The sequence below is a fragment of the Myotis brandtii genome, unplaced genomic scaffold (genome assembly GCF_000412655.1).
Source record: "Myotis brandtii unplaced genomic scaffold, ASM41265v1 scaffold422, whole genome shotgun sequence".
NCBI lineage: Eukaryota > Metazoa > Chordata > Mammalia > Chiroptera > Vespertilionidae > Myotis > Myotis brandtii.
In genome coordinates, this window is record NW_005366171.1 from 2489090 (window position 1) to 2505403 (window position 16314).

A 16314-nucleotide genomic window follows, 5' to 3' on the forward strand; every position below is an offset into this window, starting at 1 on the left:
ATATATAAAATTGTTGATAGTATTACAGATGTCTCCCTTTCCCCCCCTTCTCTATCCTCCTCCTCCTAGCTCCTACCCACCCCCCTAGGTCTTCACCACCCTATTACTGTGTCCATAAGCTATGCATATAAGTATAGCTTTTGAGCGCTTTGGTTTACCTCTTCTCGTCCCCCCAATTCCCACATCGAGGTATGTCAGTCTGCTCCATGCTTTGGTTCTCATTTTGTTGGTCTATTCATTCCCCCCCTTCTCTATCCTCCTCCTCCTAGCTCCTACCCACCCCCCTAGGTCTTCACCACCCTATTACTGTGTCCATAAGCTATGCATATAAGTATAGCTTTTGAGCGCTTTGGTTTACCTCTTCTCGTCCCCCCAATTCCCACATCGAGGTATGTCAGTCTGCTCCATGCTTTGGTTCTCATTTTGTTGGTCTATTCATTTTATTCATTAGATTCCACAAGTAAGTGAGATCATGTGATATTTGTCTTTCTCAGATTAGCTTATATCACTTAGCATAATAGTATCCATGTCCATCTATGCTGTCCCAAAGGGTAAGACATCCCTCCTCTTTTTTACAGATGCATAGTATTCCATTGTGTACATGCCCCACAGCTTTTTAAAAAATATATATTTTTATTGATTTCAGAGAGGAAGGGAGAGTGGGGGAGGGGGGAGAAACATCAATGGTGAGAGTGAATCACTGATTGGCTGCCTCCTGCATGCCCCACACTGGAGATCTAGCCCTCAACCTGGGCATGTGCCCCAACCAGGAATCAAACCGTGACCTCTGGTTCATAGGTTGATGCTCAACCACTGAGCCATGCCGATCGGCCCCCTAAGCTTTTTTATCCATTCATCTACTGATGGGAACTTGGGCTGTTTCCAGATCTTAGCTATTGTAAATAACGCTTCTATGAACATAAGGGTGTACATTGGTGTTTCAGGGGTTTTAGGGTATATTTCTAGAAGTGGGATCACTGGGTCAAATGGAAGTTCCATTTTTCATTTTTTTAGGAAACTCCATACTGTTTTCCATAGTGGCTACACCAATCTGCACTCCCATCAGCAGTGAACTAATATTACCTTCTCCCTACATCCTCACCAGCACTTGTTTGGTGATTTTTTGATAATAGTCATTCTGACAGGTGTGAGGTGATATCTCATTGTGGTATTAGTTTGCATTTCTCTGGTGATTAGTGACCTTGAGCATTTTTTCATATATCTCTTGGTCATTTGTATGTCCTTTGGAGAAATGTCTATTCAGGTCCTCTAGGCCTATGATTTTTTATATTTCTATTCCTATTAACTAGCACAGGACCTAGTACATGGTAATGGCTTTGTAAACATTTAATGAAAAACAAAACTACATTCCTGCAGGTGGGCATTACAGGAACTTTACTCTTTGTGACATTTATTAAAACAAATTAAGTTAGAACTACCTTCCCTAGAGATCATTAGGCCTCTACAGTTGAGTACATATTGTAAGCCATTTCTTCAAAAAAGTGCTCCAGAATAGGCTTGTGAAAAGATTTCATTTGTTTCAAATCACCAAGGAAAATAGCTGATATTCAAACTGTTAAAAAATGATTGACCATAGATATTGTAAAACACCATTCCTTTTTCACCTAGAGGGAATTATGCCATTCATAGTAATGGTCTAATTGATGTATACTCAATTTCTCCAACTAGATTTTTTACTCCATATAATGAAAAGGAAAATGCCTATTTCATTTTTCCCATTATAATTGAGGATAACACTAAAATAAGTAATAAATGTTATATAAGTAAATGTTATATAAGTAAACTGGGAAAACTGGAAAAAAAATCAATCTAAACTATAAAGCTACTGGGAAAACTACTTGGCATTGATCTTGGCAATGATTTGTGCATGTGACGCCAAAACTGCAAGCAGCAAAACCAAAAATAAGCAAATAGGTCTATCAAACTAAAAAGTTTCTGTACAGCAAAAGAAATAATCTATACTAATAAAAGGGTAATATGCTAATTAGACCAGGAGACCTTCTAGGAGATCTTCCAGACGTCCTTCCGGACAATTAAGGGCAATCAGGCCAGAAGGGGAGGGCAGTTGGGGGTGAGCAGGCGGGCGGGGGGGGGGGCAGTTGGGGGCAATCAGGCTGGCAGGCGAAGGCAATTAGGGGCTTCAGGCCGGCAGGCAGAGTGGTTGGGGCGATCAGGCAGGCAGGCGAGCAGGTAGGAGCCAAATGGAGGGGGCAGTTGGGGGCAAGCAGGCTGGCAAGGGGGGGGCAGTTGGGAATGAGCAGGCTGGCAGGCAGAGTGGTTAGGGGCGATCAGGCAGGCAGGCAGGTGAGCGGTTAGGAGCCAGCGGTCCTGGATTGTGAGAGGGATGTCTGACATCCCTGAGGGGTCTCAGATTGGAGAGGGTGCAGGCCGGGATGAGGGACACCCCACCCCATGCATGAATTTCATGCACCGGGCCACTAGTCTATCTAATAAGAAATGAATATCCAAATATGTAAGAAACTCATACAATTCATAGCAAATAAAAACAACCCACAAACAATCTGATTAAAAAATGGGCAAAGGCCTTGAATAAACATTTTTCCAAAGAAGACATACAAATGCCAATAGGTACATGAAAAGGTACTCAACATCACAGTCATCAAGGAAATGCAAGTAAAAACCACAATGAGATATTTTATACCTGTTAGAATGATTATTATAAAAAAGAAGAGAGGTAAGTGTTGGCAAGGCTGTGGAGAAAAGAGAACCACTGTTCACTGTTGGTGGGAATATTTCCAGCTATCACGGAAAACGGTATGGAGATTCCTCAAAAATTTAAAAATAGAACTACCATATGATCCAGTCATTTCACATCTGGGTATATATCTAAAGGAAATGAAAACACTACCTCAAAGAGGTATCAACAGCCAAGACATAGAAACAATCTAAGTGGCCATCAGTGAATGAATGTATAAAGAAAATTTGGTATATATATAATGCAATGGAATATTATTCAGCCATAAAAACAAATCCTGCCTTTTGTGACAACATGGAGAAAACTTGAAAGCATTATGCTAAGTGAAACAAGTCAGACAGACTAAAACAAATATTTCATGTTCTCACTTCTATGTAGATATAAACTCATACAAATAGAGAGTTGAATGGTTGTTGCCTGGTGTTAAAGTTTATGGGAAATAGGAAAATGTTGGTACACATCCCAGGTATAACATGAATAAATTCTGGGGATCTAATGAACAGCATGTTGACTATAATTAACACACACACAATAATTATGTGAGGGTATGGAAGTTTAACTAACCTCACTGTGGTAATCATTTGGCAATACGTAAGTGCATCAAGTCATCGCATTGTAAACCTTAAACTTACATGTATTATATGTCAATATATCTCATTAATAAAGCTGGAGAAAAGAATAAATACAGATGATACAAGACTAATGTTGTTTGATTAGGAAAACAGAGTGACAATGGCTGAAGGCCCAACATCATTTTAGTCTGTGATTTTTAAAATGTCTAATAAGTAATACACTGTAAACACTGGGAATAAGTATTCTAAAACTAGTGTGTTTGCAGTTAAAATCCAAATTTTATGAATACGTATGACAACAGATGTTATGAGAATTTCACAAAATTATTTGGGGCAAGGAGAGACACCTGAGTTAAACAGCTATGGATTCCATTAAAAAATCAGAGGGGCTATAAAAGCCAGCTCCTATGAATACAATCTTATTAACATAATAAAAACTATAGCTTTTCACACTTATTGCACAAATCTTCAGGTAAACAAAAATAGTTCACATGATCTGTAACAAGAAACAAACAAAAAAAGATGGCAAGTAAGAAATGAAAGTAATTAACAGGAAATTATGGGGAATGAATGAGATGGGTGATGGTGGAAGTCCATGTGATGATTGCAGGCAAACCCAGAGAACTCTCAAAATGTAGAAAACAAATTTATTATCGTAACAATCCTTAGAGAGAAGAAGCAAGGAAATGTTATCATACAATGAGACCTTTCACAGGAAAACTAGTCAAGGCTACAAAAGAATCATATAGTCCTATCTGCTTCCTGTCTGTGCTTTGTAAAATCCACCCCCACCATCCACCCCCAACCCAGATAGTGAACTCTGATAATGGTCTAACATTGGCTTTCAACAACAGTCCAACTGAAATGACTGGTGATAAGAGCATGCCTTTAGACACAATTATCAGTACCACATGCTCTAGAAACTACAACTCTGCATACAGCGCTGTTTCAGAGGCAGCTTTCTTTCTCCTTTCCTGTCTTATCTTTTCCTCAGTCTTTCCCTGAAAAATTAACTTTTGAATATGTAAGCAAAATACTTAAGCGTAAAAGAATGAAATTTGATCTTCAAATGAGTAATCATCATGTGTTTTTGGCACACTTCATCCATTCACAGAATATCTCCTAATAAATGAAAATTGCCATTCTCTTCATGGCTAGCACATTCATTCATTAATTGAACAAACACCGATGCTTTCTGTACCCAAAGCACTATGCCAGACATATGGGAAACAAATAATAAGTTCTAATTATTCTTTGATTATTCTCTTATCATAAAGGCAGTTCTTGAAGCCACAGTCTAGTAAGGGAAAACTCCATATTAATAAATAGGGGAAAAATGTAGAGAAGAATTTCTATACAATCCCTGGAAATATCTGGGAATCAATATATCAACCCTGTACTGCCTATCTCTAGACATTTTGTTATTTGAAAAAAATAAAATCTCTAATTTGTTCAAGCATTGCACTTAAAAATTAAGTTATATATAAAGTTATATAGTTTTAAAAGTTTTGAAAAACATTTTTATTGCAGATAAAACACAAATATAGAAAACCATAGAAATTAAATGCACAGCTTAGTGAATATGTTATAAACATGGGGAATGAATGAAATGGGTGATGGTGGAAGATGGTGAAACACTACCTAGATCAAGAAGCCCTTTTTTTGGCTTTTTTTCCAGCTATATTTGAATTATAAAACAAGCAAACTTACTGTTGGCATTGGCTTACTATTCCACTCTACCCATATCAAAGGATAATTTAAAAAATTATAGAATTTTAATTTTTCTGAAAATTAGGAATTGGTTTTGTTTAATCCTAATGAATCATTGCATGAAAAGGAAAGATTGATAAAGCAAACTTTAAATAAATATTTATAAAATCTTTATCATTTTACCTGTGCAGCTTGTCTCCTTCAAAGTTCTTAGATGTTCCTGGAGCCTATTATTACTAGATTCTACCATAAAAGTCTTCATAATGGATCAGCAAAATAGGACACTACACCTTTGATTCTATTTAATAAGACAGATTCCAACTTCCAACACACTCTGTAGTAATTCAAAGATTACCACTTTCAGGGGAGAAGAGAAGAGTTTAGAGTTTGAACTATTGCGGGGAGGCAGATGTAAAGGGGAAGAACCACTGCTCTGGGCTTGGTATCACGAGCCATCTTTATTAGGATACTAGAAAACTCTACTTATGTTTTTTTTTTTAATTTTGTTTTATTGCTTAAAGTATTACAAAGAGTATTACATATGTCTCCTTCTACTTATGTTTAATCTCTTCTAAGGCTTTCTAAATTTGACTGATTGAAATAGCAGAAGAAGAATAAGGATGGAGTCACTAATGAAAAAGAAGTGGTAAGGTACAGAGCTGAACAAGGAGCAAAATTTGTGCAAGGAAATAAGAATTCTATGGAGAAGCAAGTATGAAACCCAGGGCAGGAAAGGCTATAACTGGAAAAAGACAAACACAGATGGGGAACAATGACAAAGGCTGAATCAAAGAGAGGGGGCACTCATGCGCAGTCATATATAAAGGGCAATTACGTGTTAAAGTAATTGGGAATCTGACATGCTTACTGTTAAGTTACATTACTCCTAAAATGAAGCACAGAGCTGTCCAATGTACAGAGAGCACTTCTAGTGCCTCCCCTCAATTCTTTTTTTTTAAAATATATTTTATTGATTTTTTACAGAGAGGAAGGGAGAGAGACAGAGAGTCAGAAACATCGATGAGAGAGAAACATCGATCAGCTGCCTCCCGCACATCTCCCACTGGGGATGTGCCTGCAACCCAGATACATGCCCTTGACCGGAATCGAACCTGGGACCCTTCAGTCCACAGGCCGACGCTCTATCCACTGAGCCAAACCAGTTTCGGCTCCCCTCAATTCTTTATCCTAACCATTGGTCGGATAAGGACGACAAGATTTTTAGTTTCATCAGACAAAATTCTACAAAACTAATTCATCTAAGGAAAAGCAAAATACACTATCTTTTCATCTTTTAAAGCATAAAGAAAATACGTCTACTTTTGAAAAATCTAATTGACTCCAGAGCAAAAAGGGCCTGGGTTAAAGTGTTTTGTGTGTTTTCTTTTTTTAAAAAAAAATATTAGCCATGTAATCATATATTTTACATATCAGGTATATAATGGTTTGCTTTTTATTTTCTTGATTCAGGTCAGGTGATGTGAGCTTAAAATAAATCTTTTTTTTGTTTTTGGTAGGCTTCCACAAGAGGAGTTTGAAAGTCGGAGAGCATACCCAACTGCTGGAACAGGAGAGCCACACTAGCGCCTGTGACAGGAAGACTGTCATGCAAAGGGGTCTGGATCAGCTGCCTATCTCCTGCGCCCAAGGAGAACAGCTTCTGCAGAATAGGGAAAAGACACACACAAACACATCAATGATTTCTTGCCAGACATTTTCTTAAGGTAAAAAAAAATCCCTTTGTTGTTCAGATTTTGAGCCAATGATGAACATATTAAGATCCAATTAATATATGCAAAGGGTGATAACATAATCCAAAACATTCAAGTTACTTTGTGCCCAAGTGAATATGTACAAGAAAATTCAGTAGTTGAGAATTTAGTAACAATGAAATACAAAATCATTGCCAATCATACTTAACTGAAAAATAATAAAATGTTAAAGTCAACATTTATATGCCAATTATATCTCAATAAAACTGGGAAAAATAAGAGAAATGTAATATGAACCATATATGTAATTTTAAAATTTCTAGCAGCCACAATAAACATTTTTTAAATTAAAAAAATAAACAAAAGAAAGTCAACAAAAATTCCACTAAAATAAAGGCCCATAAAACAATTACACTGCTTTAAAGGTTAGATTCAATTGTGACCAAACTCACATTTCAAATTCTACCTTTGGAGCACAAGTAGAAGAGTAAGGAAGGCAAAAAGGGGGATAAAAACTTAAAATAACAAAAGACACTAGGATACACAGAAGACCATTAAAAAGGCAAAACACAGTGAAAAAAATGGTAATGTCTTTGTAAATAATCTTGGCCAGACTGAGGTTAAACCATGTAATTTATATAAGAATAAGCAAATTAAGTGATCAACTAATCAATTCTAGGGCTTAAGAAAAGAGTCTTTAAAAAAAAAAAGTATGGTGCCTTAGGAACATTAAATCATAGAGCTGAGGTTCTTATTTTTATATTTCAGATACAGCTATGATAATCTTAAGACATACAGAAGATGAAAATCACATGACCACTTTGAGAAAGTTTTATGTTAGTAAAAGAACTTAATTTAATTTCTCATTTGAGGTTCAATCTATGGCAAAATCCTGGGGAAAATTTCCGGTATAGATTATACTTTCCAAAGATCTGTGAATTTGGACCATGGTCAATACTGCTATTATTAAAGATAGCAAACTGAAATAAGAAAAATAAATCCTTTCAAATTTAAATGTAAGCTATTCTATTAAAGATTACACACAACACTCAAAATAGCTTTAGGACCACATATAATTACTGTTATTCAGGGAAATGAATTAATGACTCTATTCAAAAATAATTATAAGATTACAAAAAACTGTTCTGAAAATTTTCTTAATGTTATCTAATTTTTTCACTCAAAAATTTTCTGATTTAATTAAATGAGGTATAACTATATAGAGGAATAAAAAGAGTGTAAAGAACACATTTTAAAAGTTCAACTTTAAAAAGTATATTCCCAAGAAAATGTAAACTGGAGTTCAAGTTACACAAAATATGACTTCTAATTATGCTATGTGAAAGGTGACCCCTGTGTTAAAATTAACCTCATGACCTAAGAAAAGAATGGAATCTTGGGTCTCTAGAAGGCAGACCATAGGGACAATGCTTAACTAAACTAAAATCCTCTTTAAAATGAAAATATTTAAAGAATTCTTTTTCCCCCTTTTCTTCACAAATTAAATTAACTGAGAGAGAGGATAAGAGAAACAGGCACTCGCCACTACCTTTTTTATTCAATTTACCTGAGACCCTCCAGCCGCTGGGACAAGGCACGCACACAGGTTTGCAATGAGACTTTCCAAAGAGACATTCAGACTGTCCACATATACAGTGTAGATCAAACCCAGGCAAGCCTGCAAAGGGACATGCATGCAGTTAGTTCATGAAAAGAGTAGGCACTAAAAATAAATTGCTGTGACATCTGCCCCTAGGAAAATTTCTCTTTGAACCTAGCAGAACACATTGGACAGTGACCATGAAATAAATTTTAAGCAGAAAATGTTATTAAGTTTATTAAGTTTTCCTCCAGAACCAGAACCTCTAAATGAGCTTTTGAGAGGAGTTTATAAAAAGCAGAAATCAATCATTTGTAAAACAGGTGTTTGTGCTGAGATAACCACTCTAGCAAATTTGTGGGTCTTAAAACTGTTGTTATTGTGTGTGGGTTCTTTTTTGGTCTCAACTTACTTTGCAAAACATCAAATTTCAAGATAAACATTTAGAAATTTTATCTTGTTTTGTGATTCTTATAAATTCAGAACATTTATTCTACATAACAATGTAACTTATATGAATTATTACAAAAAGAAAAAAATAGGGACAAGATATGATTAACACTTTAAACTCAGAAGAAAGTAGGTGATAAAAAGGAAGACAAAGTGCAATCTTTATGAATCTTTCAGCGTATTAAATGTTGTAACTCCAAAATATTATTACTTGTTAGGAATCACCTCACTGTCATTGAAATACTGACACCAAGTTAATTTTTCTAAAATACATATAATCTCAACAATATGGAAAAGTATGCCAGAAATTATGATTAATTTCCCAAATCCTTGGGAACTTTTTGGGTACAATTTATATTTCCAAAGAACTCTAATTTTGGACCATGGTAACATTACTAAAACTAAAGGTAGCAACTGAAATAAGAAAAAAATAAGCCCTCTTCTTTCAAATCCTACATATATTTATATCTAAATTAAAACCTGTTCTTACATTTGAAAATTCTGAGTGTCTAGAAAGCAAAATATCTGAAAGTAAAAAATATTCTAAAGCTATTTTGGCAAGGGTAGGATCAGAACTATTTGAAAACACAAATACCCCTCCTCTTCATTTCAACCTGGATTAAACAAAAGAAGGTGAATAAAAATACACAAAGTAGTTATATTACTAATGTATTTTAAATATGCTACAGGTAATCAAATTATTTCTTTGAGATATATACATTTTGGAGTCAGTAAAAATGTTTTGGTAAAAAGCACTACATTCTTAAAATTTAAATAGTCACATTAACTTACTCAGTTATTTATTTCATCCAATATGAAAATATGTCTGCTGTTAACAGTAATTTTATTGACAAGTTCCCAAATCAATTTATTTTAGCTATAAAGATGTTTTAAATACTAAGAACTTGTTACCATGGTTCACTCAAAATAGATTTATACAATAATATATGTCAATGATGACAATGAGGAGTTCTTTACCCTAAAAATTTCTGGATAATATAATCTGGATACCAGCACCAGGCTTTTGGGAGCAAACACTTCTGCAGGCTGAATTAAACCAGTCACTTCCACTTCACCTTCAATCTCTTCCTTCTTTGTTCCCTAGAAAAAGAGGTACCATAATTAACACAGAATTTCCTAGGTTTATAACTCACAAAAGAAAGACGTATACACTTCCATATAATTTACAAAATCCAAATTTAATTCAAAATAATTTATAGTTTACAAAACTGAAACTAAAAATAAAGAGCATACTTTGAAAGGCATCAAAATTATAAATCAGGACACACTTATTTAATTTTTGAAAAGCTCCAAATATATACCACAACTTTATTTGAGCATCTGGTTTCTGTGTGAGGTACCAGTAATAAAAGGTAAATTAGACATATTCAACTTATTTAAATAGCAATCCCAAAACTAAAAAGCACATTCATTTAAATGGAAAGTCAGCATAATGATCTCCAATTCCACCCATGCCATTGCAAATGGCAAGAATTCCTTCTTTTTTACAGCAGCTTAGTATTCCATTGTGTAGATGTAACACAGTTTTTTAATCCACTCATCTGCTGATGGGCACTTAGGCTGTTTCCAAATCTTAGCTATGGTAAATTATGCTGCTATGAACATAGCTAAATAAGCCCATCAGAGAAAGATAAATATCACATGATCTCACTCATTTGTGGAATATAATGAAAAACATAAACTGATGGAACAAAAACAGATCCAGAGAAGAGAAGCATCAATCAGACCATCAAACCTCAGAGGGAAGGTAGGGGAGGGTGGGGGTAAGGGAGAGAGATCAACCAAAGGACTTGTAATGCATGAATATAAGCATAACCAATGGACAAAGACAACAGGGGTGTGAGAGTATGTGGGGGGGGGGGGGAATAAGGACACATATGCAATACCTTAATCAATAAAGAAAAAAATGGAAAAAAATTTTAAAAATAAATGGAAAGTCAATTTTCAAGAAAAATCTGTTTTAAAGTCAGGCACTACTTTTAATTTCTGTTTTCCTGCTTGTCTAAATCTTTCAAACAAAAGTGATATTCATTTAGAATTCCAAGGCTTGCAGAATGCTCCATGCTCTCAGAAGTAAAGCACAATCAGCTCTAAATTCCTTTTGGCCCTAAGCAACAAAGTTGATTTTTTAAAAAGAAAGAATATTTTTATACACAAAACTAAGTTCCAGAATGAGTTTCATGCTCCTGAACTGTACATTTAAAAATGGTTAAAATGGCAAAATTTTTGTCATATATATTCTAGCACAATAAAAACATGTAAAATAAAAAAAAATTAGTTTCAATGACTAAATATTATTGGTTAATGAAATAAACTTTGAACATTATTATTCTCATTTATTAATAAACATTTCTTGTGCACCTATTGTTCCATAATACTTTATAAAGTACTATAAAAGTTTTAAATAAAAAATAAGACAAAGTAGTAAAACATTCAGATTTCTAGATGGTACTATAAGATGTAAGGACATTTTTTCTAACTAGAATCCTCTTTTCTTTCCTTTCCAATAATCAAAGGTCAGCTTAAAATGTATCTTCCTTCCTGAAGCCTTTCCTTGACTGATTTTTCTCTTACTCTAATTCCTGGTACAGTTCAGCAACATATCACATTTGGTTATACTTATTACTCCTGCCAAACCTCTCCCCAAAATGCCATATCCAACTTGACATCTCCACTTGAATAACTAACAGGTATCTCAAACATGGAAATCATAGCTTCAATCTTTCTCACCCAAATTCCACTCCTCCTGCAGTATTCCCTATCTCAGTTATTGAAAATCCTATTTTTCCATTTAGCAAATCAAAAATCCTGATTCCCCTTTCTTTCATATCCCATATCCAAACTGCTAGCAAATCCTAATTTCTCACCCTCTCCACTGCTACCACAATACTGTGAGCCACCATCACTGCTTGTCTGGATTATGGTAACAGCCTCCCTCAGTCTGCTCTACTCCTCCTTAGCTCCACTTTGCTTCCCTGCTGCTCCTTAAACTTGCTGGGCATCCTCCCAACTAAGGGTCGTAAGCATTTGTTCCTTATTCCTTTGCTTGGAATACTCTTTCCACCGATATGCTAATGACTAATTCTGTCATCTCCATTAGGTCTTTATTCAAGGGACATCTGCTCTTTAAGCCTTTGCTGGCACCCTGCTTGAAACTGCTAGGCCCTAACACTCCCTATCCACTTTCCTTGCTTTATTTTCATCTATGGCACTTGTTATGTTACCATCCACTATATTATCCATTTCACTTATTTTGTGTTTTGCTCCATGAAGACCAGGATTTCTGTCTAGTTTCTTCCCTGGTAATTTCCCACTTCCTAAAACAAGAGCTGAGCACATAGTTGATACTTATTTACTCACTGCATATATCCAAGGGGGGAACTATCCATTTAGTTTTTATATGTGTGATATGGTCCATATGCTTTTGAAAGATTTTCATTTGTTACAAAGCAAAAGCTAAAATTAGGTTGCCTGGTTTCTGGAATCCTTACAAATAATAAAAATGTGATGAATATAAATTTACCCAAGATTTCCACACCTAATTAATCATATTCTTCATGGATTACTAATAAATTTGAAATGACAAAAGAATGACTGAAATTCTTGAAAGAGATAAAGCTATCCACATTTTTATGAGATTGTGATAAATGCCCTAGAGTAACATTAGAAGTCAGCTTGAGTAAGTAGATAACCATTTCAAATAAATGACCAGTAACCTACTTTAACCAAAACACAAAACAGAATGCATCGGTCATTTCTTAAAGCTTAATTTAGTTCTCTAAGTAGAATAGTTATTAACAAGAAAGAAGATCCAATATAATTTAAATCAGTGTTTATATCCTTTTAGTACAGACATTGACCTTTACTTTGTAAATGGGCCATAAATCATAACATGTTGTTATTCTAAATTCCAATAGCTCTCATACAATACAGATTAAGTTCGGAGAAAATTCTTTTTTTTTTTTCAAAGCAAAATGTACTGCTATGATAAAAAAAATTTAAATCTCTAAACAGTTGATCAAAATAAAGTTTGTTTTAGGAGATGATAACATGGTGTTTTTTTTATCAGATTTTTCTATTAACTTACCATGTGACGCAGGGGTGGGGTACCTTTTTTCTGCCAAGGGCCATTTGGATATTATAACATCATTTTCGAGCCATACAAAATTATCAAATTAAAAATTAGCCTGCTATTTTTGGTCAAACATTTAATTCACTCACTCCTAATGCCTTGGTAAGGCCAGACCAAATGATTTCATGGGCCTTATGTAGCCTGTGGGCCGGATGTTCCCCACTCTCGATGTAAGGGAATACTGCCTCTTCTCTGTTTCCATTAGAGTATCTTTTGTATAATAATTATGTAATTATATTGACTTTCTTTGGTTTGTGTTTTACAATGAGAGATTTTCACATATTGAAAATATCTGTAAACTTAATAAGCAATAAATTAAAAATAGGTTATAAATGTAATAGGTGCTATAATAATGCCCTGCAATTTAATATTCTATTGTATAAAACATTTTCACGTATTTTATCTCATTGAACTATATTTGCAAGTGTTCTAGCCTAAGATTATTCCTTGACTTAAATAGGTCTCCTTAAAGATACAAATTTACTTTAAACACTGTTTACTGAATTATCTCACAATGATTGCAAGATCACCTTACCTCTTATATGTATCACAAGCACAAGCTACAACTTGCCCATTTATAGACCTTTCTCTACCCATTATTATTATGGACTACATCTGCTAGTGGGATACCTAACTTCTATGCAGTTTACATTCTTATAGTTCATAGTCTCTCTACTTCAATAACATGGTATAAATTAGTAACCACCATATAAATTTGCCCCTAAAGTGCTACTGCCCTTTAAACATATCCCGTGACAAAAATGCTAATAATTTCTAGATTATTGGTCTTATGGAATGTATCCATACAGTAGAGGGGCACAATCTTTGGAAAGTTTATCCTATCACTCAGGCTGAGCACTTCAAACTCGTCTTTGTTGCACTTCTAATACTTGATTCCTGTCCCTTCTACCCGGAAAAGATTTGTTTCATTCAATATCCTCTCTGTACTAAGTTCATTTTCAATAGCACCATTTCACACTAAAACTTTCCTACAGACTTTTTAAAAACACAGTTTAAAAAGCAGGACAAAAGGAATTAGGCAAATAACAAACTTTCAGTTCTACATTCCTTTTTTGAAATGTAAGTAATTTGTTACAGTGTACTATTACCTAGAATTGCCTCTGTAAAGCAATTTAAGGACTTAAAATTTTTTTAAAATTGAAAATAAAGGAGTCTAAGTAGTTGCAAATCCTGTAAAGTCTACAATTCCCTATGACAAGCATCTTTATTTCTTGCCAAATAATCTGTTAATCTGTTACATGTCCACATAATAAAACCTATTTATCCTGCATTGGTCTGGAAAAATGATGATTATGTAAGAAATACACATTTTAGGATAAAAAGGCTTTATACAAATTAGGTCACTAGTCTTCAATGAGAGTCTAGTCTACCTCTAGCATAAAACAAACAAACAAAAGTACGCTAGTATTTCTTCCTTCAATAGCTCCTGGGCTTTACAGTATCTTGAAGGTAGAACAAATTGGTTTATGGGGCTACTATATATTCACATAGAAAGCTTCCTATTTTTGAGCGGCACAAAGTCCACAAGTTGTTGTTGTTTTTTTAATATACTCATAAGGCAGCATTTTCCAAAGAGTCTTTTATTGGAAACAAATAGATATTACTTAGGAAATGGTCTACTAATCAAAGAATTTTGGAAACAGTAAAATAAAGCCAAGTTAAAAAGATTTCTTTGCTGCAGAATTTCTCAGACTTTGATATGGAAATTTTGTTTGTACAATGACAAGCAAAGGAGATAAAATATAAAGTATATCTCAACTTTTTCTTGTAAAAGGTGAGGGGATTAAGAAGTACAACCTGGTAGTTACAAAATAGGCACGGGTATGTAAGGTAAAGCACGGGGAATATAGTTAACAATACTGGAATAACCATCTATGGCCAAGTGGGCCCTTGAATTATCTGCGGGAACAGTTGGTAATCTATATGAACGCTTACCCTCTGTGCTGTACACCTGAAACTAATACAAAAAAAGGGTCGAATGCAAATTATAATAGAAAAATTTCTTAAATTTCAAAAAGTTGAGCTGTTTTTATTGTAGAGCATCTAGGGAACCTAAACTAGATGGAACACGTGTTGAAAATGCTGTCATAAACTATTTTAGGATACAGAATGTGTGAAACTGAAATCTGTATATGTTCAGATGTTCTGTATCCTTAGAAGGCTGGGTAAGTATAGTACTTATTTCAAAAATAGATAATTCTATTTGATGCCGGTTTCATTAATTCTTATACTTCATAAAGTAAACGTAAGACTTAAAAATATTAGAAAATGTAGAAGATTGCTTGGGAGGTAGGGTGCTGCACAGCTGCTAAAAGAAAATATTCAGCATGCCTGTGGCCCATTCTCATGAGACTAGTTACTCTTGATCAGTGGTTCTCAAACTTTAGTGTGCAACATGCAGGGCTTGTTAAAATGGATTTCAGATACCCCTAGCATATATGATTCAGTAGGCCTGAGGTGGAGGCTGAGAATTTACATTTCTAACAAGTTCCACAGTGACACTAATACTGCTGGTCTAGGAATCACACTCTGAGAAGCACTACTCCAGACTACTTAATAAAAGGATAACACATTATATTCCATATGCCAGACAATGTACTAAGCATTATATCAGTGTTAACAATTCAGTTAGTCAATAAAAAAAATCTATTAAATACTATTTCCCAGTAAAGGAAACCAGGACTCCTCAGAGAAATGACATTCCATAGCCAGGTCAGAAAAATGTACAAAATGAGCCTATTCATCTTATTGTATCAAAAAGTAAAGACTCTACACTGATGAACAAAAACAGATAAGAGACAGAGCAGCATCGATCAGACCATCAAACCTCAGAGGGAAGGCAGGGGAGGGAGGGGGTAAGAGGGAGAGATCAACCAAAGGACTTGTATGCACGCATTTAAGCATAACCAATGGACACAGACACCAGGGAGGTGAGGGCATGAAGGGGGGTGAGGGGGCAATGGGGAGATAAGGGCACATGTGTAATACCTTAATCATAAAGAAAATAAAAATAAAATAAAAAAGTAAAGAATCTGTCAAAGACTAACAGAATCAAAATAAAATTACAGTTGGTTAAAACTCATTAAATACACAAAAATCCATAAGTTCACAATGATAATTTCTTTAATTGGTCATTACTGAAAATCGTTAGGGTACCAATCTACATTCTAAACATTTAAAAATTAAAAAAAAAATAATAAAAATTTACTGTCTTGCCCTAACGGGTTTGGCTCAGTGGATAGAGCGTCGACCTGCGGACTCAAGGGTCCCGGGTTCGATTCCGGTCAAGGGCATGTACCTTGGTTGCGGGCACATCCCCAGTAGGAGGTGTGCATGTACCTTGGTTGCAGGCACATCCC

At 34.8% G+C, this 16314-nt stretch overlaps 1 protein-coding gene across 4 annotated transcripts in view; it reads right to left on the minus strand.

The window, feature by feature from the left end:
• The window catches only part of SBF2 (SET binding factor 2), a 319520-nt gene that overhangs the window by 172612 nt on the left and 130594 nt on the right, over positions 1-16314 (minus strand). For 3 of the 4 annotated variants that reach the window (XM_014545862.1, XM_014545864.1, XM_014545861.1), the window contains exons 4-6: positions 9760-9882; positions 8299-8409; positions 6574-6679 (exon numbers count right to left, since the gene is read on the minus strand). In XM_014545862.1, coding sequence (XP_014401348.1) covers positions 6574-6679; positions 8299-8409; positions 9760-9882 — 340 coding nt within the window. The remainder of the gene's footprint in view (positions 1-6573; positions 6680-8298; positions 8410-9759; positions 9883-16314) is intronic. The other variant, XM_014545863.1, reaches the window with a different exon arrangement.